At 40.4% G+C, this 24,980-nt stretch overlaps 1 protein-coding gene across 1 annotated transcript; it reads right to left on the minus strand.

Annotated features, from left to right (window-relative positions):
* Window positions 1-1,049: 1,049 nt before the first annotated feature.
* Window positions 1,050-24,588, minus strand: XRCC2 (X-ray repair cross complementing 2). The gene is made up of 3 exons (XM_079931283.1): window positions 24,337-24,588; window positions 12,340-12,421; window positions 1,050-3,927 (listed from the first exon to the last, which is right to left on the minus strand). The coding sequence occupies exons 1-3, from the start codon at window positions 24,373-24,375 to the stop codon at window positions 3,206-3,208; spliced, it is 843 nt and encodes a 280-aa protein (XP_079787409.1). The 5' UTR covers window positions 24,376-24,588; the 3' UTR covers window positions 1,050-3,205.
* Between the last annotated feature and the right edge of the window lie 392 nt (window positions 24,589-24,980).

A 24,980-nucleotide genomic window follows, 5' to 3' on the forward strand; every position in this document is an offset into this window, starting at 1 on the left:
TTTATCTCTACCGCATTATTTAGTGCTCATTTGTCCTATCCACTTTTGCTGTGTTGGTTCATTTTTTCTTTTTCTCGTTTCCCTTTTGCCTCAACATATACTACTGGAGCATATATTAATTTGTTTCTTTTAGAAGCAGCTCTTCAAATTGTCAAGTTAATACTTAAGTCTAAACTTGGTCCATATCTTTACTCTCCTTCAGAATAATACAAGCTATTTAGATTGATATAATTTCAATTACCTACCTTCTATGTACTAGGCTTATAGGCAATGGGATGCCTAGAATTGCTACTTTATATCGTTTCTTCCTCCCATAAATTGGATGTGGTTTTACACCATCAATATTTCTTTAGATTTCTCCAAGTGCTTACTATTCTCTCTACTCACTATTACTTCTTACATTTCAGGCTTTGGGATCATATTCTTCCTCCTTGAAGTCCATCTTTCAGAAGTTCCTTTAGTGAGGCAATTTTGGTGGTAAATTCTCAGTTTCTGTTCATCTGAAAATGTCTGTTTCCTCCTCATTCTTAGATAATCCATACAGAGGAGTAGTCTGCATCAAAGTTTTCTGGAATGATATTAATAATCCAGCATTTGAGAGCTGAAAGCTGACAACTTTATACAATGGAAGTGATAAGGTGAGCACTGTCTTGACTTTCTGTAGCATTTATCAGATGAACATCTGAAACATCTTTCATATGCATGTTTTAAATGGTCTCCCTGAGAAGTGCACCTATAAGAAATGTATTTTATGATCCCCCCTTTTAAACAAGTAAATGGGATAACTATCCTAGGATCCATAGTCCTCACTCCGGTTATTCCTCTGGTCCCATCCAGCATCCCCATTATCCGCCACCTGTGGCTCAGGATGTGCCGCTTCTACCCCTTTAAGGTTGGTTCTTTTTACAAGTATTAATTTTTCTACAGTGTTCAAGAAATCCCATTGGTATAACTTTTAGTTTAAAAGACTTCTTTATTAGCCAGGATTAATTCCTTCCAACATGTTAGATAACAAATCTTTTTAAGATAACTAAGTCTTTGGTCTGACACATTAATACATAATTGATAATTTAAGTTAATATAAAAGTTCATTATTTTTTAATCATGTTCCTGAAGAATAAGTTATAAATCTGTGAATAACAGCCCATTAAATTAGCACTTCATTGATACAGAGGAGAAATGGAAACTCCTATCATAGCCAAGGCCAGAATTCTGCTAAGAGTCGCTAAGTTTTTCATAAACACGTGTAACACACACCCAGCGCTTGACAGGGAAGGTAGCTGAATTTTCACATCTCAACAGCTAAAAGGAGAAGTCCTCTTAATTACAGCAAGAGATTGTCACTCTTACTGATCACACACTCTTATGGGGGAAAAATAAGCATATTCCCTCAACATACAAATATTTATAAATTACTTATGTGTAACATGTATTGCATGTAATAACATACAGAAAAACATAAGCTGAAAAAGGATGAACTATGGATAAAATATGTAAATATTTAAAAGTATATTAATGGCAAGAGAACATCTATTGATGGCACACAGGTAAGCGGGTATGAATGACAGTAATGTGATCCAATGTAATTTAACTTGACAGCCAATTAGAATGCCATCATTTTAAATTCCATAATGTGGCTAAAGAGCAAATACTGAGCCTAGAGGGGCTGTTAGTCTGACGCCTGCCGACAGTTTGGTTCCCCCTCAACCCACAACAAAAGTAGTTCCTAGACAAGGATTTGCTCATTAGGGAGACAATCCCAGGAGCCCCATGAGAGTGGGGAAGTGAGAGGGAAGGATGGGAGGCAATAAACAGTGAGTTAATGGACAGATTATTGCTGTACGTGACTGGGAATCAGTCCTACCAGGGCCACCCTGAGAAATGCGTCGTTGTCCTCACTGAGGGCTGAGGAAGCAGGTGCATTCATCTACCGAATCCTGACCCTCACTGCTTAAGGACTGCCAGGTTTGGGCCCCATGCAGCAGGCTCTGGCGTCCAGAGACACCTTCAGAAGTCTTTGGGTTTGGGGAACTGCAGGTAAGCTCCAGGAGCTCCAGGTATGGACAGCAGATGCTACATCTGCTGTGCCTGCATTATGAAGATGATCCTTTAAGCCCTTATAAAGAATCTTCGTTAGATAAGTGAACGTACAGTTATTTTAACTAAATAGGTTACATATAAATGAACATACCTGTGAGAACACCACTGTCAATTCTTTCCACTTTTCCCACAGGATACCTCAAATATACATGTGACATAAGGCAATCTGATATATAGGTTGAGTGAGTGCCAGGGTCAATCTGAATATCAAATATTGATATAATTTAATCTTTTCTTAGATTAAAATATATAAATCAAAGTTCTAAAATTTTCTTCCTCTTCCACAATACACTACCTTGTGTGCCCCTGGAGGTGCATGCTCCCCTTTCTGGTCATTACTGGGCCAAAGTATATACAGCCTTGTCCAGCTCTCAGCTGGAAACATTTCAATTCATTTCAGAGTATGTCTGAAGTATTCTAAATGGGTAAGAAAACACAAGTAACATACAGTTACTATATAGTTTTAGCATTTATCTATCACTTAACAAGAAAGATGAAAATTTCAATATTCACAGAACTCCTTGAATGGGTATCTTATTTCCCTGTGTTTTAAAAATTATACAGAAGCTCAAGCATAATGCAGCTCCATCTTTGAATTCAGTAAAACAGATCAAAGTGCTCTGACTTTCCATCGTCTTTGGTGTGAAAGGCAGATTGGGTAGGCGCCTTGTTTTCATCCTCTTTACAGAAATAACAGCTCTACAGAAACATTTTCCAAATTTACAGCTTCTTAAAGGAGTTACATATGAAAAATCAGAAATGCATTTCAACTTTCCTAAACAAGTATTTAACTGAATTCCAGAAATGTGACACAAAGTTAGAATATTCCACTTTATTTGGACTGAAATGTATATCTTATTTACTTAGTCTTAAAACAACTTAATATAGCTTAATTGTTATTATCACTTTGAATAATCTTCAACAACCTAGGGAAGAAGAGTCTAAGGTTCTACTGTACTAGTTTAAGAAATCCATTCTGTATAGAAACACGGTTATGTTAAGTTCCCTTAGAGTTTAAGAACTTTAGAATCAAACCCTTTTGGCCTATTAAAGATGTTTTAAAATTTGCATAATATCCTACAAAAAGACTATCTTATGATACATATCAACAAAACTCAACACCACTTTCTCCAATAATAAAAAAATGCTTTTTTAAGTTGTTACTTTTTAAATGACGTGAGACTAAAGAAAACTGGTTGCTCGTTTTGGAATCATCTTGTTTGGAGAAAAAGATTCTGTGCTTTACCACTTGTTGCCACGCCTTACACAGATAGGGTCTATAGTCTACATCCACATCACTCTGGCGATTAAAGGCACAAGAAGGCCCTTCTGCTGAGCTTGAGGTTTTCTGCATTATACTTTGTGTTGTTGCAAAAAGAGCCAACCGATACTCATTTACCAGCTTCTCTAAGAGTTGGGAACATTTCTTCAGAGTGGACTCCTGTAAGTGAACACTTTCTCCTCCATTGACACGGTCTATCCAATAAAAAGCTGACAGGCTATCTAAAATCAAAAGGCAGAGGGAGGGGTGGCTACAGAACATGGTTTCTAGCGAGTACAGTGTGAGGAGTAACTGGGTGCTACTGCTGCAGTGCACCAAAAAAAACCTCCCAAGGCAGTGTTTGATTATTTCTTCAGAACTTTCGGATAGTCTGTGCTCAAGAATTGTAACAAGCCGAAGTATATCAAAGTGGTAATCTGTGTCAATAAACAAGACTTCTACTTCCAGTCCGCCTTCCGATTTTGGAAGTATACACCGTGCTGTTAAATGATAAAGCATTTCTGTTTTTCCTGTTCCTTCTGGGCCATGAAATTCAAGAATATCACCTGTGTAAAATTTAAAAATGTCAGTCAAAATGCAGCAGCATTTGATAGCCTACAATAATGACAGCCTACAAAATGAAAAGTGTGCAAAAATGTTTAAAAAGACATTTACTGAAATTTTTTCCTTTTGAAAGAAAATCTAAATCCATTTGCCAAAACGGATTTGTATAAGCAAATACAAATAAATAAGGAAATAAAAAGTAAATCACTAAATTTCACCTCTGAGAAAGGTGTTGGCTATTAATTAGCACAAAGAAAATTTGAAAAACAAAATGACATGGTTGAAATGGGCCTAAGGGAATCTCCTGGTGAGGGGTCCACATACACTCACACTTAAATTGGTGACATTACAGCACTAAGAATGAAGTGCCACAGGTCTAGGGTCTTTAAAAGCTACTGACTACTGCACACACCATTTCTGGTAGTTAGTTATCCCATATCCAGTTTCTCATTTTTCCTTAAGTATAAAACCCCAGTTTGGGGGGAAAGCAATGTGCCCAGCTTAAAAACGATTCTTCTCAGTTTTCCTTGCAACGAGAGGCCAGCAGGCAGCACAGCTGTAGCCAATGAGACACAGGTGGATGTCTGTTGGGGTTTCCAAGTTGTGCTGTCCTCACACAGGCGCCACTTCTGTCTGCTCTGCCGCTCCCTCCTCTGAGATGACAGCGAAGATGACAGGTATACACTGAGGAGGGCAGACCCTAAAGAGGGTGGGGCAGGAAGACAGGAGGCACCCAGGACGTGGATGACAATAAGGAACCTCGCACACCAGCCTGCCTCCATACCTGTGCGAGAAAAATAAGCCACTTGGCTGGACTTCTGCTACGTGCAAGTGAAACAGTCCCTAACTAGGGCTTCTCAAAATTGCTGGCATTATGGGTGGAACAGTTCTTGATGGTACAGTTTCACACACACAAGGCAGTAAGAACCCACAGCTTTCAGGCCCTAAGTGCCAACTGCATCCCTCAGGTGAAAACACCCCTGCACGTTTCCAAACTGCCTTCAGTTACCCTTTGCTATATGAGTATCGCTTGATACTGTCTTGCTGAAATGACATCTGCACTGTGAATTATTTTCCTAGCATTATAAATCAAAGTCAACTACTCTAAACTTTGAGGACCCCAAATCTCTTTCTATATAGTTTCCAATAACTCTCTTTCATTGAGGACAGCACAGATAAAATAAAACACCTGGGGAAACTGTCCAGCCTCCAGAGCTTTTCAAAATCCACTCTAAACAGTGGCCTTCCAATTCTTGTTTGCTTGACATTTAATTAGTTTTTTAAAGATTTATTTATTATTTATTTATTTATTTTAGGTTGCATGGGGTCTTAGTTGTGGCATGCGGGCTCTTCGTTGTGGCGCATGGGCTTTTCTCTAGTTGTGGCGTGTGGGTTTTCTCTTCTCTAGTTGTGGCGCACAGGCTCCAGGGCATGTGGGCTCTGTAGCTGTGGCACGCGGGCTTAGTTATCCCGCGGCATGTGGGATCTTAGTTCCCCGACCAGGGATCAAACCCGCATCCCCTGCATTGGAAGGCGGATTCTTTACCACTGGACCACCAGGGAAGTCCCTGTTTGCCACTTAATTTATGGCTGAACTACATAATTGGAAACACTATGTTAAAAATGCAGATTATTAGGCCCTAAACAAACTACAAGTCGATCTGAGAATCCAGTTACTTTATTTCCTGCTATTCCTAACAAACCATTGTATGTTGGAACATTCACAAATAATGTGTAAGAAACCTAGCAATCTGTCACCATACCATATTTAAGGTAGTATAAAACTTCAGCCAATTTCCACTATAATCTTATATACAATCTGCAATTCAAAATTTTAAAGACTCCCCCAAACCCCTGCCCCCAAGATTCCAGTCTCAAGGAGTAAAACTATTTTCATATTAACAATTGTTCATGGATGCCCTTATTAAAAGTTAACACAGTGACTAAAACTATATTCAATCCAGATGTTCCACTTACTCTCTCCTACTATATAACTGATGAGCTAAGTGGAAATCCTCCCTGCCCCCAAATAAAAATCTTTTACCACCCTCTATTATAGAAAGAGAATAAGCTATACGCACTAGATGAAGAAACATTAACACCGAACCAATATTAATGATAGTGAAGGAAAGCTGAAAACACAGCTTAGCAAGATTAACCTGAAAGTGATTTGGAGGACACGGAGGACCACGCAGAAACACGACGCAGAGACCGACAAGCAGGCCACACGCAAGCACCTTCTCTCCTTTCCCCAGGAAAGGCGGCCTAAGAGGCTGAGAAGGAGTAACCAACCTTTTTATATCGCTTTCCAAATGAAAAGGGACGGCTGCGTATCTCGCTGGATCCTACTAACAACACTCTGAGGTGGGAAGAGCAAACTGTATCATCTTCTGTCATCACACTTAACATGCTATATCATTTTTGATGATTTGCTTGACTGATTCTATTTCTTGTTCACTACTTTAAGGTGGGGACTTGAATACACTATCCCCAGCACAAAGTACGGTATCTTTTGAATGCATTTCATCAGGTTACTTTCTTCTTAAGAATTTCTTAGAAGAAATCTAAATAATGAAAACGTAAGTTCTCATTTGGTGAAGAAAGTCAATTTTGGAACACGGCATTTTGAAAGGGAGCAGGTGTGGTAGGGAGCTACAGGTGGGGATGTGGGCTTTGGTTAGCAGAGTCGGCAGGTGTGAAGGCCAGCTGCCCTGGGCCCGAGTGTGCTGACACTTCATTTCTATCAAGTCTTCAGCCTCCTTCACTTAGAAGGTAAGGGTTAAACCTAAGGTAGTGATTTAAAAGCTCTCAGAGACAGGCTTGGAAGTGCTGTGTAAAAAAAAACACATAAGCGGAGCAGAGATTTTTTTTTTTCTTTTTTTTGCGGTACGCGGCCTCTCACTGTTGTGGCCTCTCCCGTTGCGGAGCACAGACTCCGGACGCACAGGCTCAGCGGCCATGGCTCACGGGCCCAGCCGCTCCGCGGCATGCGGGATCCCCCCGGACCGGGGCACGAACCCGTGTCCCCTGCATCAGCAGGCGGACTCTCAACCACTGCGCCACCAGGGAAGCCCAGCAGAGATTTTTAATTCACATAATCATGTAAATATCCTAACAAGGATTTAGCTTTCAAAAAAAAAAATTTAGCTTTCAAAATGGTAAGTTAAGATGTATCTCTAGGTGTCACAAATAAATATACCCTACAGCCACTACGATTTGAGATTCCCAACAGTAATAAGAGGCTGGATATGGCAATCTAGGAATAAGTTACACAGAAGTAGAGAACAGAAAACTCTTTGGGGGGTGGGAGTGAACCTAAAACTAAGATAGAGGGCCAAAACTCAATTCTTTGGATAGATCCACAGTTAGAGAAGTCAGCATAAAGACAGATAAAACAGAAATTTAGTAGAAATAGTACTAAATAATACTAAATGCAGCAGAAAAGTCCTAAAAATAAAGAAATGGCAGGGGAGGGTAGGAAACCGACCTCTAAACTGGCCCTGGATAGTGACCGCAGAGCAGTAAACGTGTAGCCTGCAAAAGCACATTAATGTAAACAGTTTATGAACCAAACCTTAGAAACTCAGATACTCAGAAGATAGGCTGAGGGACTTCCCCGGCGGTCCAGTGGTTAAGAGTCCACCTTCCAATGAAGGGGACACGGGTTCGATCCCTGGTCGGGGAACTAAGATCCCACATGCCGCGGGGCAACTAAGCCCGCGCCCTCTAGAGCCTGTGTGCTGTAACTACGGAGCCCGTGTGCCACTAGAGAGAAGGCTGCGCGCCAAAACAAAGAGCCTGCACGCTGCAATGAAACCCCCCCCCGTCCTGAAACTAAGACCCAACACAGCCAAAAACGAATAAATAAATATTTTTTTAAAGTCTATTATTAAAAAAAAAAGAAGTCAATAAGCTGAAAAGGCAGCACAGGGAGCAGTCACTGCCTCTAGAGTAAGAGCAAGGAGAGAAATCAGAGTGGGGGAAGGTAGGGACACATCAGGGACTAGAAAAGAACACAATGGTTTAGGCTCATTTAAAAAGTAAAAAATTCAGTAGCAGTTCCATGTGGCTGGAGAGTCAAATGAAGATAAATTAAGCTAAGAGAAATGTAACATATTCTGAAGTAAAAGAGGAGGGACTCCACAGAGAGCTAGAAATACTTGATATTGGTCAGAGGGTAACTGAGATATCTCTGGATATTTTCTGGATTCTTAGAACAGGGGAAAAAATGAAAAGTTTGCCAAGTATTTTCTTGGAGAGAGGGGTGGTGCTCGTGAACATTTTTCATCATAACACAAAAGAGAAAGGCTTTCCTACATGGTTTAACAAGGCTTTCTAAATCCATGTGTTAACGAAGGACTAGCTGGTGTGGTGTAAATATGGACTCCTTAGAGCCTTGGTTCAGCACAAGTTAAACTGAGGCAAAGTTTAAGGCTGGCTAAGAGATTATTAGGTAGATAGAAACCCTCCTATCCTTTTACAGATTACTAGCAAAGTGGGGGAAAAGGTCATTTATAACAACTGGGTAAGTAAAATCTGCAAAGTTGGAAATTACACATGAATACTATCATTAACTTCTTGAACTAGATTCCCTGCAAATATGTTTAATGATGAATTGAAATCAATTTCACCGATTTTTATAAACATTTACTATTTAATCATAAGATCAAAAATAATATTCAGGGACCTCCCTGGTGGCACAGTGGTTAAGAATCTCCCTGCCAATGCAGGGGACACGGGTTTGATCCCTGGTCCCAGAAGACCCCACATGCTGCAGAGCAACTAAGCCTGTGAGCTACAACTACTGAGCCTGTGCTCTAGAGCCCTCGAGCCACAACTACTGAGCCCTTGCGCCGCAACTACTGAAGCCCACATACTTAGAGCCTGTGCTCCACAACAAGAGAAGCCACCGCAATAAGAAGCCCGTGCACTGCAACGAAGAGTAGATCCCACTCGCTGCAACTAGAGAAAGCCCACTTGACAGCAACGAAGACCCAATGCAGCCAAAAAAGTAATAATAATATTCAAACATTATGTTCTGTAGAGGAGACACGGTCCTTTTAACTGCATCTGAATCACTATCTCGTAAGTTTCTGTGAGCTGTTAAAAAAATCTCACCCTAGTCCAGGCAAACTACTGCATATTACAACTGGTAGTTAAAGGAAACAATCCCCCCAAAAAAACCCCAAAAAATCACCTCTACAGTTTGACATTAGACAAATTAAACTAAATCAGAAAATCTGGATGGTTTGGCCTTGATAGTTACTCTCACAAATAGAATGAGTAAGGGGTTTGGGTAACAGATTGTCGGAGTAAGTTCACTAATTTAAAGAGCCTTCAAAATAAGTAAAAGAAAGAAAAGCCAAAAAAATACACCATCTAGGTACCAACCTACTAATTGTATAACAAATATGTTGAATTTGTAGAGGACAATCATTATAGTACTGAAGAGGTAATGAGTCTGTATATGGTACTGAATAAGTACTATCCCAAAAAAGTATTAAAAATATGTTTTACAACAGCATTAGAGACCCCTGTAACAGCTAAATCGCTTACAGCTTCAACTTGAGCTTCCCTATAACAGTTTCTGATAAACTGCTGTTGTTGATAAATTACTCTTATAATCCCAGTCTTATGTATGCTGTTGCTCCCATGAATATTCATCTAACCAGTTCTTTTTTTCCATCTAACCAGTTTTATAGCTCTAAGAGCTATCATAGTTTTAAGTAAACTTTTTTGTTAGTGACTGAACATAATGGTGTTTTTAAAGTTTCTATAAATGTAATATTCAAATGTATAAGCTGTGCTTCAAACCTATTTTTTTTTTGTTTTCATTTTATTTATTTTTGGCTGCACTGGGTCTTCATTGCGGTGCGCAAGCTTCTCATTGCGGTGGCTTCTCTTTGTTGGGGAGCACAGGCTCTAGGCTCACAGGCTTCAGTAGTTGTGGCACGTGGGCTCAGTAGTTGTGGCTCTCGGGCTCTAGAGCACAGGCTCAGTAGTTGTGGCACACGGGCTTAGTTGCTCTATGGCATGTGGGATCTTCCCGGACCAGGGTTTGAACCCGTGTCCCCTGCATTGGCAGGAGGATTCTTAACCACTGCGCCACCAAGGAAGTCCTTGAACCTATGTTTTAATGTCAGTTTCGTAAGGTTCAACTTAATAATATCCTTTCTGATAGAATAAAAAGAGTTCAATCTTTTGTCCAACATGTTTGATCAAAATTTGTCATTTATTATTGATAGTTTAGAAATTTTTTTTAACTAACAGATATGCTCTATAGGAAATACTAAAAGGAGTCCTTCAGGCTGCATGAAAGGACAGCAGTAGACAGTAACAAATCCAAATGAGTTAATGAAGAACATAGGACTACATAGGTAAATACAAAAGCCAGTATAAGTGTTTTATAGTTTTAATTATTTTTTCATCTGATTTAAGATTATTAAATTATTAAATAATTATTAAATTATTTTTATATTTTTAATTATTTTTAATTACTTTTTCATCTGATTTAAGAAACAACTGCATTAAGTAATTTTAATGATTTTAACTAAGCAAAATTTTAAGTGTGTTTAAGGGCATACCGTATATAAATATGTAATTTAAAACAGCACAAAGGAAGGGGACAGGAATGGAGCTATACGGTAGCAAAGTTTTTTATAAAATATTGAAATTAAGATGGTATTTAATCCAAACCAGATTGTCATAAATTAAGATGGTAATTGTAATCCTCAGGGCAATCACGAGGTAAATAACTCAAAGAAAAAAAAAAGTAAAAATAATGACAAGGAATTAAAATGCTACACTAGAAAATATCTATTTAACACAAAAGAAGACAGTAAAGGATGAATAGAGAAACGAAAGACGTAAGACACATATAAAACAGATAGCAAAACGGCAGTCATAAACCCTATCTTAACTAATAATAGTAATAAATGGATTAAACTGTCCAGACAAAAGGCAGATTGACAAAATGGAATAAAAAAACATGATCCAACTATAGGTTGTTTACAATGGGCGCACTTTACACCTCATGTCACAAGGCTGATAGTAACCAAACAGTAACCAAAAGAGAGCTGAAGTGGCTAGCCTATTATCAGACAAAGTATACTTTAAGACAAAAATTGTTATTAGAGTCAAAGAAGGACATTTTGTTTTTTTATTGTGGTAAAAGATGCTTAATACCATTAGCCGTCAGCGAAGTGTAAATCAAAACCACAATGAGGTATCACTTCATACTCACTAGGAAGGCTATAATCAAAAAGACAGACAGTAACATGTTTGCAGGAAGTGGGGAAATTGGAACCATTATACACTTCACTGGAACCACTGGAACCATTATACACTTCACTGATAGTGGCAAGTAAAATGTGGCAATTCCCAAGCAGCTACTTTGGAAAACAGTCTGGCAATTTTGCCAAAGGTTAAACACAGAGTTACCATACAACCTAGCAGTCCCTCTCAGAGGTATTATCCAAGGAAGCTGAAAACATTTCTCCACAGAAAAACTCGTACACAAAATGATCATAGCAGCATTAGTCATAACAACCAAAAAGTAGAAACAACCCAAATGTACACACCAACTGATGAATGGGTACAACAGAATATTATTATTCAATAAAAAGGAATGAACTACTGATGCATGCTACAATATGACAAATCTTGAAAATATTAAGCAAAGTGGAAAGAGTCAGTGACAAAACACCACATACTGTATGATTCCAATTACATGAAATGTCCAGAAAAGGCAAATCTATCGAGGCAGAAAGTAGATTAGTGGTTGCCTAGAGCTAAGGGATGTGAAAGGAAATGGGTAGTGACTAGTAATAGGCAACGGTTTCTTTTTGGGGTGAAGAAAATGTTCTAGAATTGATGGTGCCGACAGATGCCTAAGTGTGCAAACTGTACACTTAAATGGGTGAACTGTATCTCCTTGAGGCTGTTATATTAAAAAAGAAGAAAACCACCTAAGCACACTACCTTCTTTCTAGTTCTCCCTAGTGTAGAGGGGCCAGTAAAACAAATGGGTATTATTCTCCCTATCGCAAAAATATTAACAGAGCTACCAAGTACCGAAGGACTTTCCCGTGATTCTCAAACTTGTAAAGAATAAAAATAAATAACAAAACTCCCATTAAATACTGTGCTGGGATAAAAGAGGTTTTCATACTGAAGACTTAACTGCAAATAAACCAAACCCCATCTCATCTGACACAGATAATGAAGGCTTAAAAGTGTCTCATTAAAAAAAAAAAAAGTGTCTCATCATCATCTTTCTCAGTTAATTTCACAGTGTAACCTATATAGGCTGTTGCTAGAAGTGTGTGTATGTATATGAACATACGTGGGGGAAAAACTTGTTTTATAAAACTTAATTTATGACACTATATTTTGGCTTGAGATTGTGTTTTTACCATGCACAGGTGAATCTTCATCAGCAAACAGATGTGGTTCTATTTCTTTCAAGGAACTTCTACCTTCCAGTCGGGCAAGGAGCTTGTGAAAGGGAAAAAAAAGAGAAGGAAAACTCATTGTTTAAAAATATAAAATCCTAGAAATCGACATTTATTCAATTTTCCAAAAGTCTGTAAGAGATTTTTCATCATTTTGAGGATCTGAAGGAAATTATGAAATAGAAAATACAGTTTAGGAGAAAAGTTGTGTTCATTTATTCAGAAAATACTTTATTTTTTGTTAATGTACCATATACAGTTGGTATAAAATGAGTCCCTGCCCTCAAAGAAGCTGATAGGGTCTTTGGGACACAGCACCAAACTGCTAATTGCAAAGTATTTACCTTCCTTACTCATTATAATTATCTTTCTCACTCTGCTCACCACATTTGTTATCAGGTATCAGCTTTTAATCTGTCTGCCCATTATATCGCCAGCTCCTTATCTAGGGGAGTCGGGGGGGAGGAGACAGAGAGAAAGGTGGAGAAGAACTTCCCTGAGACGCTCCCAGTGAATTTGTCAATTCGTGAACAGGGCACAAGCAGGCATACCTGGCAGATGGGACATCAGCACAGTGTGTGGGTAAACTATAAGCAGATTTGAATTGCTAGAGCTTGTGGCACGAAACTGGCAGGAGATAATGAAGTCCTAAAAGAACAGAAGTCAGATCACAAAGGGTCTTGGATGTCACCTTGAGGAGTTTGCTCTTTGGCTTGTAGATAAGAGCAAGGGGTTTTAGAAGCAATCTAGAACAGTTAAGAGTAGACACCTAGGTCTTTGGGCCTGAGGTTTCTCATCAGTAAAGTGAGCAAAACAAACAGTATTTCCCTCACAAGACTGTTGAGGATTCAGTGTGTTCCGAGAGTGCCTGGCACAGAGTAAGCATAAGCTATTATTATCTGCATTTCAAACAGATCATCTTGGTGGCTACCGAGGGGATGGATTTGAGAGCAAAGCCAGATGCGGAGAAAAGGCTCAAGTCCATCACACTAACCTGGAGAAGTGCCTGTACCAAGACAGAAGGAGCTAGAACTACAGGAAGCAAAATTCCAAGACAGACTGAAATGTCAACGTGGGAAATACAATCAAAGTTGATTCTCAAGGTTCTAAGGAAACAGTACAGATTTGACAACCCTTCTAAACAACAAAAACGCGTATCACAAACGAAGAAAAGCAGTCATCCTTTGTGGGTTTTTTTTTTTTTCTTTTAAACAGGAGCAAAAGTTTTTGACAGAGTTCCTGCAGTGATGAAAAGGTTCTATATATTAATTTGGCAAATACTTACTGAATGTCTACTATGTACAAAGCACTATGGCAGGTAAAATGGAGACTACAGAAATGAAGATAATTAAGCTACCCTCAAAGAACCTGCAGTTAGGTCCTCTAGGAGATGAGATTTTTATCACAAAACAAGCTAAAGACTGCTAACTACACTCAAGAGTGCTTTGAGTTAGAACAGAGCTTCTGAGGGCAAACCTGTGGTCAATTATTTTCATAAATATTAAGACATTATTTGTCTTTCTCACTATGCTGACACTTGCACTGATGGTGCAGCAGCAAAGGTGGTTAACACTGCTGGCACCCAGCTCAATCAAGGCAGTGGCATCAATCCATATTAGTGCACACGGTACTCTTCACCACTCACAGAAGAACAAAGAAGCAAGCGAAACTATTTTTGCATAAGAATGTTTTTGATGTGGCAGTAAATAAGTATTGACTCCATATTAAATCATAACCTTTGAGTACTGTTGAAAATATTCCCTGTGATGACGTGGGAAACATATTAGTAGGAAAGAATTTAACCTTGACCAAAGAGAGGTCTGGCCTTTGCCCTTGGCTCCTGGGAGATAATCTCTAAGCCTCTTGGAAAATCCTGCTGATAAAAGTGTCTTTGTTTACCTGGGGGCCCTGAGCCACACCAGATAGTCTCACAAGTATCTTCACCTAAAGGTGAGGGCTTTGGGTCAGCTCAACCTCTGCATAGTGGCTGGACACAGAGGCCAGCTGGTTGGGGGGCTGACCATGTCTACATGACAAAGCCGCATAAACACTCTGGACACCAAAGTTCAGGGGAGCTTCCCTGGTTGGCATACTGTCCCCCACTGTTGCTGGGGACAGTTAGCACTGTCCATACTCCACTAGGACAGGACAATTGGAAGCTCCATATTTGGAATTCTGGATTTTGTCCCATTATGTCTCTTCCCTGGGCTGATTTTAATCTATATCCTTTTGCTGTAGTAAACTATAACCATGACTAAGCTTTCAGCGTATTCTGTAAGTCCTTCCAGCAAATCACTAAACCTGAAGGTGGTCTTGGGGACCCCCAAACATGCAATTAATGTCAGAATGAGTGAGGTCACGAGAACCTGGAACTCTGCAGTTGGTGTCTGAAGTGAAGGCAGTCTTGGGGACTTCCCCCAAGTTCACACACAGACAAGGAAAGCACTTTTGCTCCGAACTGAAATACAATGGTTTTTCTCTAGGAAAAGCACTTGTGTGATTACCTGAGCTGCATACTTTTTCATAAAACACCCTTTTATTTGAAAGAATGACTGACAGACAAATTAGGATTACACAGACTTTGTTATTTGGCAGACGTTTTACTGAAAACAAAGAAAGTCAGCTGGTCACTTTAAGGAAACTGACAGTATTTGTTGCCAATGATAAAATTTGAATTTTGGAAAACTTTTATCCACTACCGTGAGCTTGACACCATCCCAATACTTAAAGCATTGGTGAAATCACTAAGTATTTTAAATTTCTCCATTTACCTGACAGATATAACCCACATAAACAACAACCTTTTGGTTATGGATGTTAACTGGAACTGCTGTGGTGACCATTTTGTACGACATACAAATACTGAACCATTTATTATGCTGTAACTCAGTCCTCGGGCCAAAAAGTATGAGAACCACTGGGTTAGAAGGTTGAGGGTCCAAAAGAAGAAGACAGAGAAACTTTCGTGGACAAGATGGAACACATGAAATCACTATAAAATGTTTTTAAAAGCATGTATACAAATGACCAACATCCTCATCAGAATGATTTAAAGTGAGAAGCTACTCCAACTGTTTACCCTTACTGTCACTGCTCAAGATATTTTAGAATCCTCCTCTGGAGAATTCCTCGTAAGACAGAATTCAGAAAAGCATTAGAATTGTATTGACAGGACTCTTAGATAAAATGGTATTACTCCTCTTATCAAACTGGCTGACTTTGCCGATTTGCATCTGACTTTCCACTATTACTAAAAAGTCAAATTCATTTTCAAAGGATGAAAACTACCTATCAATGAGAAATTTCAAAACAGTGTTTTACAATGCCAAAAGCAGAGTATACCGAATACAGAGGAAGTGAAAGTACCTCCCAGAATTTGGAAATAGATTAACTCTGACAAAAATAGATAATATTAACAATTTATAGAAGTCACTTGATGGGATGAGATATCTTACAAACCTAAGCAGAAAATACCCTAAAAATTTGGCATTAACCTGACCATTATGTAAACTAAAATGAACGATGTTGTCCAGATCTGAGGAATAAGCTGAAAGAAGCAAGGTAGAATCAATCTAGAGTTTCAGAAGGGCAAAGAGTAAATTAAGCCAGGGTAAAGGGAACCAAAGTAAGTTGTTTGACATGATAGTTTAATCCTTTTAGGGAAGATTAACACATCAGGCAAACAAAGCAGGGTGATGGTAGCTATTAAGATAATTCAACTATTTCTCTTGATTCTCTAAGCAACCTTTCTGAGCGCAAATTTCCTAACTGGGAAAGAATACACAGTGGACACAACAATTTTACTCTATTTGGCAGTTCACTAATATTGTAAATTAATAGATTTGGCATTTGGTTTGTAAATCAGTATCTGCCAGGTTTTATTATCATAACAATAGCTAACTAATAATAGCTACTATTTGTACTTGCTGTGGTACATAATTTATATACATTATCTCTTTAATTATCACATTAACTCTATTTGTTATCATTCTATTTTTCAGATGAGAAAACTAGTAGACGCCAGAGTTGGGATTTAACAGATCTCTGGCTCCCCAAGCCTGGAATTCTTCCCCTGTGCTACACAGCCTCAGAATCAGTATCACTGAGTCTGAAAAAATCTGAGTACAGGGATGACAGTTTTTGGACCTACTCAGCCGAAGATCAAACCAATCTGAGGTCCTGTCTAGGCAATTATCTGGTCTCTCTCAACCATCTCTCTTAGCACTCCCTCTAACACCACAAGGAGCCCCAAATGTTTTCAACAGCAACATCAATACTGGAGCTAGTATACGGTCTGCCAAAGGGGTAATACTCAATTATACAGATATTATTTGGTAAAAATTTCAAGCAAGTCAAGTGTATTCCAGGAACTGAGTAAGGTGCATAGATACAACACCTTACTTACATAGATACAACAGACACAGTTCCTCTCCTCAAAGAATTTAATGAGGGAGAGTCAAAGGTTTAAAAAGTACGATAAAGTATGGTAGGTGCTATAATATCAATAGAAATAACAGGGGGCTCTGTGAAGGCATAAAAAAGGGACAGTCGATTCTAATCTGTGTGAGAGGCAACTTTAACGCTGAAAGAGAGATTCAGCATGTAGTTCTTTCAGGCACGTACAAAATATTCATTGATAGAGCAATGTCCTTTCCCTATTCTCTCAATTAAATGCTCTAAGGCCTAGACTATTGAATGAATGAAAATTCTACACATTCCTCAGGGCCAGCTCCTTCCATGAAGCTATTCCTATACTTAGGAACACATTACCTACCAGTCTCCCTCATCTGGATCTAAGAGCTTGAAAGGAACTGGCTCACCACCAATTCCAAAATGCTTTACATTTGGCAGAAACTTAGTAGCTACCTATTAAGTTGAAGGTAAACAGGTCACAGGTAGGTAGAATTGGGGGAGGATGGAGAGTAAAAAGAACCTCCAACTACATAGATTTTCACATGTTTGGACAATCTATGCAAACTTCTACTGAACAAAAGTCCTTGAGTATTCTTACAGCTTTCATCAAAGTTCTTAACACTCATTAACAAAAGTCTGTTTTATAGACAATCATATAGCTTCAATGCCTGTTAAGTAGAACACGTACCATACAGATGTTTTAAAACATCATTTGGTTATGGAAAAGCTTACACTAGAGCAGGAAGGAGAGCTTAAAGATCAAATTAACCAGAAATGAATGACATTAAGGCAAACATGTGTATGTAATTGTCATTTGGATAAAGGCTCATTTCCCCTGACCTTTTGTGATTAAATCTGTTTACAGATGGACCCCAGCAGCAAGGTTTCAAACCAGTTAAGTATAAAAGTCTACCTAAAGAAGCAAACACTCTAAACCAAATATTCCCACCCCCGCCCTATAACAGGCCTGGATTTCCACTACAAACTGAATACAATTCCTAGTAGTTTTATTACATATATACAGAGGAAATTCACTCCAGGCAAATCTGTGTTAACTATAACATACAGAAAGTAAGAGAGGAGTTGGAATGTGTAGGATGGCAAGGGAAAGCAGCAGCTATGTTAACATGTATGTGATCAGTGCAAAATTGGGCCCTTACCATGGTAGTCCCTTAAATTCACAGACTAATTCTTTTTCACTTGTGAAATTAGGCTCCTCTGCCACTTAGAAAATTCAATCGCCCTTCAGGGCAGAGTACTAGGCCTGGCTCTTAATAAAGCTTTCGTCTAAACTATATGGAAAAGACAATTGTTACTCGAATACTAAATCATAAAAATTCCATTGTTTCTAAGTATAGGCCCCAAAGAGCTGCTGCCTTTACAACTAATATTTTTTAAAAAGCAATCACCCTATAAGAAGGAAAAATAGATATATAAAAAGTCAAGCAAAAATTACTATAGGTACCTAAGAAGCATTCACTTCTAGTAGAATTTATAAGGACTAAAATTTAAATTTATGACATCCTACCAGTTAGTAATTTCATTAAATGCATAGTTAAGATTTCACTAAGAAGTTATATCAGACTATGCTTCAAAATGTCATTTAGACAGAATAATCAACTATATGCAAGATCCCAGAAAGAGACAATAAAGCACAGAATCAAAACTGCAGAAGCTTACATTGGACATTGGAAGGACACTTACCCCTCCCCCACCTCCCTTGTATGTGAGGACCTCTACTGGAGAATACCTCTGGTGTGTGCTCCCATCCTCCTGTTCTCTCTTCCCCAGGGAAGAAGAGGTTTTTCTAATGGGTTAATTTGAGAGCAGGAACTAGACACACATTGACTGGCCCCATCCTGGGTCCTGACAGCTTGCCTGCAGGAAGTGCATATTCTGCTGTTTCTAGTGTAGGAGAAGGGGTGCTCAGAAATGAGCATTTGGCAACATGAAGTTCGACGGTAACCCTGACAAGAGCACTTTTGGTGGAATATGGAGACAGAAGCCAGATAACAGTGGGCTGAAGAGTGAACGAGAGAAAAGTAGGCTCAGGCCAGAGCACAAGGGAGGAGGGCTCTACAGAGGAGGAAGGGAATGGGGCTGGTAGGGGCTGGTGTGTAGGGAGTCTTCTGGTTTGTTTTGTGTGTACTGCTTTATGTTAGGATACTGATAGAAGTGATTGGTAGAAAGAAGACTGCAGATGCAGAAGACAGAAAAAGTGGGGATACCTGCAGGAGTGATGTCCTTGAGGGAGTGGAGTGGGGTGGATGGAATTCATAACACAAGTGGAGAACCTGCCCTTTCTTAGAAGCAAAAATATTCTACTTTACAGGAAGGAATTCAGAGAAAATCAGTACATGTACTTTTTATCAATACAGACTTGATGAAAAACCAGGAATTGCTATATTACTACCCGATAAAGTAGACTTCAGAGCAAAGAAAATTACTAGAGACAAAGAGGGACACTACATAACGATAAAAGGATCAATCCACTAGGAAGACATGTGATCCTAAATGTGTACGTATCAGACACATCTCAAAATACACGAAGCAAAACTCGTACAGCTGAAAGGAGAAACAGACAAACTCACTAGCTGGGACTTCAACACCCACTTCTCAGAAACCAAAAGACTTACTAGAAGATCTGAACAACACAACCAACAGGATCTAATTCATATACACAGAACATTTGACCCAACAATAGCTGAGTGTACATTTTTTTTCAAGTGCCCATGGAACGTTCATCAAGCTAGATCACACCCTGGGCCATAAAACAAACCTCAACAATCATAAAAGAACTGAAGTCATACAGAGTATGTTTGACTATAATGGAAACAAACTAGAAATCAGTAACAGACAACAGGAAAAAATAAGGGAGGTCCTGTGATTTTTTTTGTTTGTTTTCTCAATGACACATGAGGCAAGGCAGAAAGGAGAAGGAAGAGAAGGGAAGGCATGAAATTTATCATTAAACAATTATTGAGCACCTACTGTGGGCTAAATATTGTTCTAAACACTAAGACTTAAAGGAGTAATCCCAACAGAGAGCAGTCACCACCCTTCATTGGCAGGGGTGGGAGGTGGGGAGGAAGACAACATATAAACAATATAAGATGTCAGATGTGGTAAGTGTAACGAAGAAAAAGAAACAGAGTAAAGGAATAAAGATTAACAGTAGGAAGGACCTCCTTATACTGGATGGAAAAGCTTCTCCTCTAAGAAACATGAAGCAAGTGAAGAGGCGAACCGTGTCAATTTCTGAAGGCACTGCAAAGGCCCTGAGGCTGAAGCACACTTGGCACATTCAGGGAATAGCAAAGACAACAGTGTGTCTGAAGAAGAGTGAGGGAGAGTGGAAGAGGAGATCAGAAAGGCAGGAGAAGAGATCCGAGGCGGGAATGAAGGGCAAATCATACGATCTGCAAATCATGCATCAGTGGAGGAAACAGGATTCTGGATATTACTATAAATGATACAGGAGCCTCTGGAAAACTTTCAACAGTAGAGTCTGCTTACATTTTGAATGGATCACCCTGGATACTATGTGGAAAATATGTTAGAATAAGTGTGAACAGGGTGGAGCAGAGCCGAGTTAGAAGGTTACTGTGATCAAGCAGGTGACAGTTCCTAGGAATAGGAATGGCTGCAGTAAAAAGCAGTGAAACATGGTCAAATCCATGACATATATTGAAGGCAGAGAAAACAGGATGTGCGAACGGATGTGGGCTGATATGAGAGGAAAAGAGGATTCAAGAATGACTTAGTTTTTGGCTTGAGCGACAGGTAGAACAAATTCACCGTTTGACAAGATAGGGAAGGCCTGGGAGGAAGCAGGTTGGGGCTGGGTGTACATGTGTGGTGGTAAACCAAGACTGCAGTGTAGGGCATATTAAAATTTTTTTCATGTTTTCTCTGCATCCAGGAGTCAATCATGATGAGCATGTTAAGTCTGGGATGCCTATGAGACATCCATGTGGGTATATCAAGAAGATACTAGAACACGTGTGTCTGGAATTCAGGCGTAAGGTTGGATTTGATGACAGGTGTTTTGTAGGGAGAAAGTGAATTACTTTCTAGAAAAACACAAGTGGACTGGGAGTCCACCTGAAGTTGATGGTTACAAATTTAAAATGAAATCAGTCGGCCTGGTTGTGATTTTCTTTAGCAATATTCAGCTGAGTGGGTAGACAGTGAAAGTAGACAGCTGGGTTTAACCGCAGTTAGGAAAGTAGGTTAGGATTGAAAGGGACAGGGAAGTTGAAAGTACTTATAATGGAGGAACGGTAATGATGGAGCACTGATTCTATTCTGGGTAAGAAGGGAAGCGAAGAGAGACGGGGACAGATGTTGTTCTAAGTCTACCATGCGAGACCAGAATATTATTAAATGCTAAATATTTTCTTATTTAATATTTGCCTCTGGACCTTTTCTAAGAAAAGAAAACCAGGGAATTCTCTGGTGGTCCAGTGGTCAGGACTCTGCACTTTCACTGCCATGGGCATGGAGTCAATCCCTGGTCGGGGAACTAAGATCCCAGAAGCCGCACGGTGTGGCCAAAGAATAAATTTAAAAAAAGAAAACCAGTCATTATTATTAATAAATAGTTATCAAGTGTTTACCGTGCAGGGAATACTGTGCTTAGGTGAAAGGACACATAGAAATATAGGGACCCACCTCCTAGGAGTACAGCTGAAAGACAACTGAGAAATCATCATCTACCACCCTCCTTTTACAAAGGTAGAAGCCAAGGTTTAATAACATCCAAAATCATCCAGCTTGCTCCCGGCTGAGCCAAGACTACAGCCATGGTCCAGGGTTCTCTATCTCAGCCCCCAAAATGATGCCATTAGAAAACCTCTAGGAAAATGTGTAAAAATCCACCTTGAGAAATGATAATTGGGATGGAGAAGTTTCCTACTTTTCATTTCAGTACTACTGGAATTTTCTGTCATAAGCATGTACTACTTTAATATAAACTATCATAATAAGGTTAAAGAGAGGAAACAGTATGTTGTGCATGACAACCAAAACTGGACACTTTGAATCTATCCATTGATTACTTTTAAACGCGAGGCACTTTCAGCATTTTTGAGAAAATGTAAAGTACACCAGGGGTCCCCAACCCCCAGGCCTCGGAGGGGTTTGGGCCCAAGGCCTGTTAGCAGCAGGTGAGCGGCGGGGGAGCGAAGCTTCATCTGCTGCTTCCCAACGCTTGCATTACCACCTGAACCAACACCCCTACCCCCATCCATGGACAAACTGTCTTCCACGAAACCGGTCCTTGGTGCCCAAAAGGCTGCGGACCGCTTTAGGACACCACTACTTAACAAGGATGCGTAAATGAAGCCATTTGGTGGATGACACCAAAATACTGCCAAAATCTTTTCTAATACCGTCAGAGGAATGTAAAAGTAAAACATGCCATTGTTACTGTGCAAAAGTAAGGTAAAGAACAGGTTATTCTACTGTAAATTGCATTCCAATGTGTGTCTTCTTTAAACCAAGGGCTCCTTATATAAGTTTTCCACTCAGCTATCTGGCCTACCCTAAATTGCATCCCTAGAATCTGTTAAAGGAAAATAATTCTTTGCGACTGTTTTCTTGGAAGACATGTATGAAATGTCTCTTCCCTACTACTCACAAGATGTGGGAAAGGTTAGCTATTTTATAAGGTGGTTATTCTTGTGAATTAAAAATTTAAAGTAGTTTATTTCAGGACTACCCTGGTGGTCCAGTGGGTAAGACTCCACGCTCCCAATGCAGGGGGGCCTGGGTTCGATTCCTGGTCAGGGAACTAGATCCTGCATGCATGCCACAACTGAGTCCACACGCCACAACTAAAGATCCCGCATGCCGCAACTAAGACCTGGCGCAGCCAAAATAAATATATAAAATGATAAATAAATAAATATTTTTTAAAAATAAAAAAAAATTAAGTAGTTTATTTCAGCTTCTTGGGATAATTTGTGACCTCAGATATCTTCCTCAACACAGTGCCTCCAGGGAGGATCCATCTAGTAGACTGATGTACAGAGAAAGACAATAGAATCCAAAGAAATTAAGCCATGGCCATACAGAGCCCAGCACTTAAGGGAAAAGAGGGCTGCTTAGTTGGTTTTGATGACAAAGAGGAAAAAGAATGAAGCGGCACCAACTGCCCAGCTCCCTAATCTTCTCCCCTCCACCCCACTGTACTCCACAGTAATATGAGTGAGCTAATCTTGCTTAGGATCTCCAGACGGCCGTGGCAGGCAAACGATATGATGCTAAATTCTTTGTTCAGTGCGTCGACTGCACTGGGCTCTCATTTTTTGGATGTTAGGCTTGTTCTGATTGCAAAAGTCATCTGAGTTTAACCTGCGTTTCAAATTATCATTTCAATCAGTAAGGTTGTAACTGTAGCAGTTCTTACAGGGAGCAGCGCCTCTACTCTGAAGGCCCAAGGGTTGGCAAACTATGGCCAGTGGGCCAAATCCTGAAGTTTAAAAAATAAAAGGTTTACTGGCACACAGCCATGCTCGTTTGTTTACACACCTCTGGCTGCCTCCACATTAGCACAGCAGAGCTGAATAGCTGTGACCGAGACCGAATGGCCCGCAAAGCCTAAATATAGACTATCTACTCTAGTCCTTCACAGAAAGAGCCTGTTGATCGTTTAAGAAGGTATCGCTTCCCCTCCCTCCTCTGTATAAAAGATCCTCCATAACCTGCCTCTGCCTATTTCTCAGGGCTTACTTCCCAACACTGTTTCCCCACTAGCTTTGTCCGTCTACAGAGAACCACTTGCAGTTCCCCTAAATCAGTGACGCCCTTGCTCAAGGCAGAACCCACATACTTCCAACTCCCTGCCCCGAATGCCACCCCCTCCTTGCCAAGCCACCGACCATCCAAAGGTCCCTAAAAACCTCAGCTGTCCCCTCCTCCTCCCAGTTAGTCTTCCAGGCTGCCCGCCCCTCGACTGGACGGCACGATTTACCAACCGTCCTGTAATTTGTAGGCAGCCTCCCTTACTTGTCCTGCAAAAGCAGAAGCTGTTTCTTGCGTTTTTTAATCAGCGGTTAACACGTAATAAGTGCTTGATACTTGCTGGCTGAATTCCTGAATAAATCTTTGCAGACACCACATGGCTTGTGTGGCCCTGGATGCTCAGGCTGGAAATGTAAGCTGCGATAGCGAGGCTGAAGGCCCTAAGCAAAAGATGTACAGAACAGAGGCAACAGGTGGAGCCACCTACTCAGATACCACTGTTCTAGAAAAGTCTATGAGCACTCCGCCTGGCGATCCCCTGCTTTTTCCTAGCCTCTCCTGCACACCGTACCATGTCTGACTGGTTCACGCATGACAGGTTTGGCCCGTAATGCTAGCGGTCTCGGGGGCCGGCTCCGGGGACACAGGTTTGGGGGGCGGGGCTCTAGGCTCGCCGGCGTCCGGGCCCCGCGCGCCTCCTCCTCCCCGGGGCGCCCCGGCCTCCCGCGCCCTCGGGGCTCCCTCGCCCGCCCATGGCCCTGTTCTCGTCTCCCTAGCTCCCACCTCGGCAGCTCTCACCTCCGTCCCAGACTCAGACCTATGGAAGTCACTACACATCGCCCCGGAGGCTCGGCGCAACAGCCACTCAACTTTCCCGCCAGCGTCGCCATTTACTGCGCGGCCTCGACCCCGCAGCCAGTCAGAGACGCTAACCCGCTGACCCGGGCGCGAGCATGCGCACTGCGCCCGCCCTCGGCCGGGGAGCCGGCGGGCATGCGCAGCAGGGCGTGCGACCGCCCCCCGCCCCGCTCACTGACGTCAGACCACGTCTCCTAGGAGACCGGGAGGTAACTGGGGATTTTCTTTTCTTCCCTCTCATAAATTTCCATTTGTTTTTATTGGGTAGAACTAGCAGCATGTATTTTTTTTTAAAGTATTAACAGAACACTTACTGAGCAAACGGGCCTTTTTGTTCATTCTTGGGTTAAAAGCCTCTGGCTGGCTGTGGGTGTAGTTTATGGTTGATTCTGAATAAACGAAAAAAGTATACTAAATTTAAACGAATTTTTAGAATAAAGCGAGCCGGCAGATATATCCAGTTCTTTTTGGAGGTAGAATAATTCTATTACTGTTTGTTATCCAGTGCCTATCCATTAAGATAGATAAATATTAGATGGACAGATGATAGAAGATAGATGGATGTTGAGTATTTGCTCTATGCC

Source organism: Stenella coeruleoalba (genome assembly GCF_951394435.1).
Source record: "Stenella coeruleoalba genome assembly, chromosome: 9".
In the NCBI taxonomy this organism is placed as follows: domain Eukaryota; kingdom Metazoa; phylum Chordata; class Mammalia; order Artiodactyla; family Delphinidae; genus Stenella; species Stenella coeruleoalba.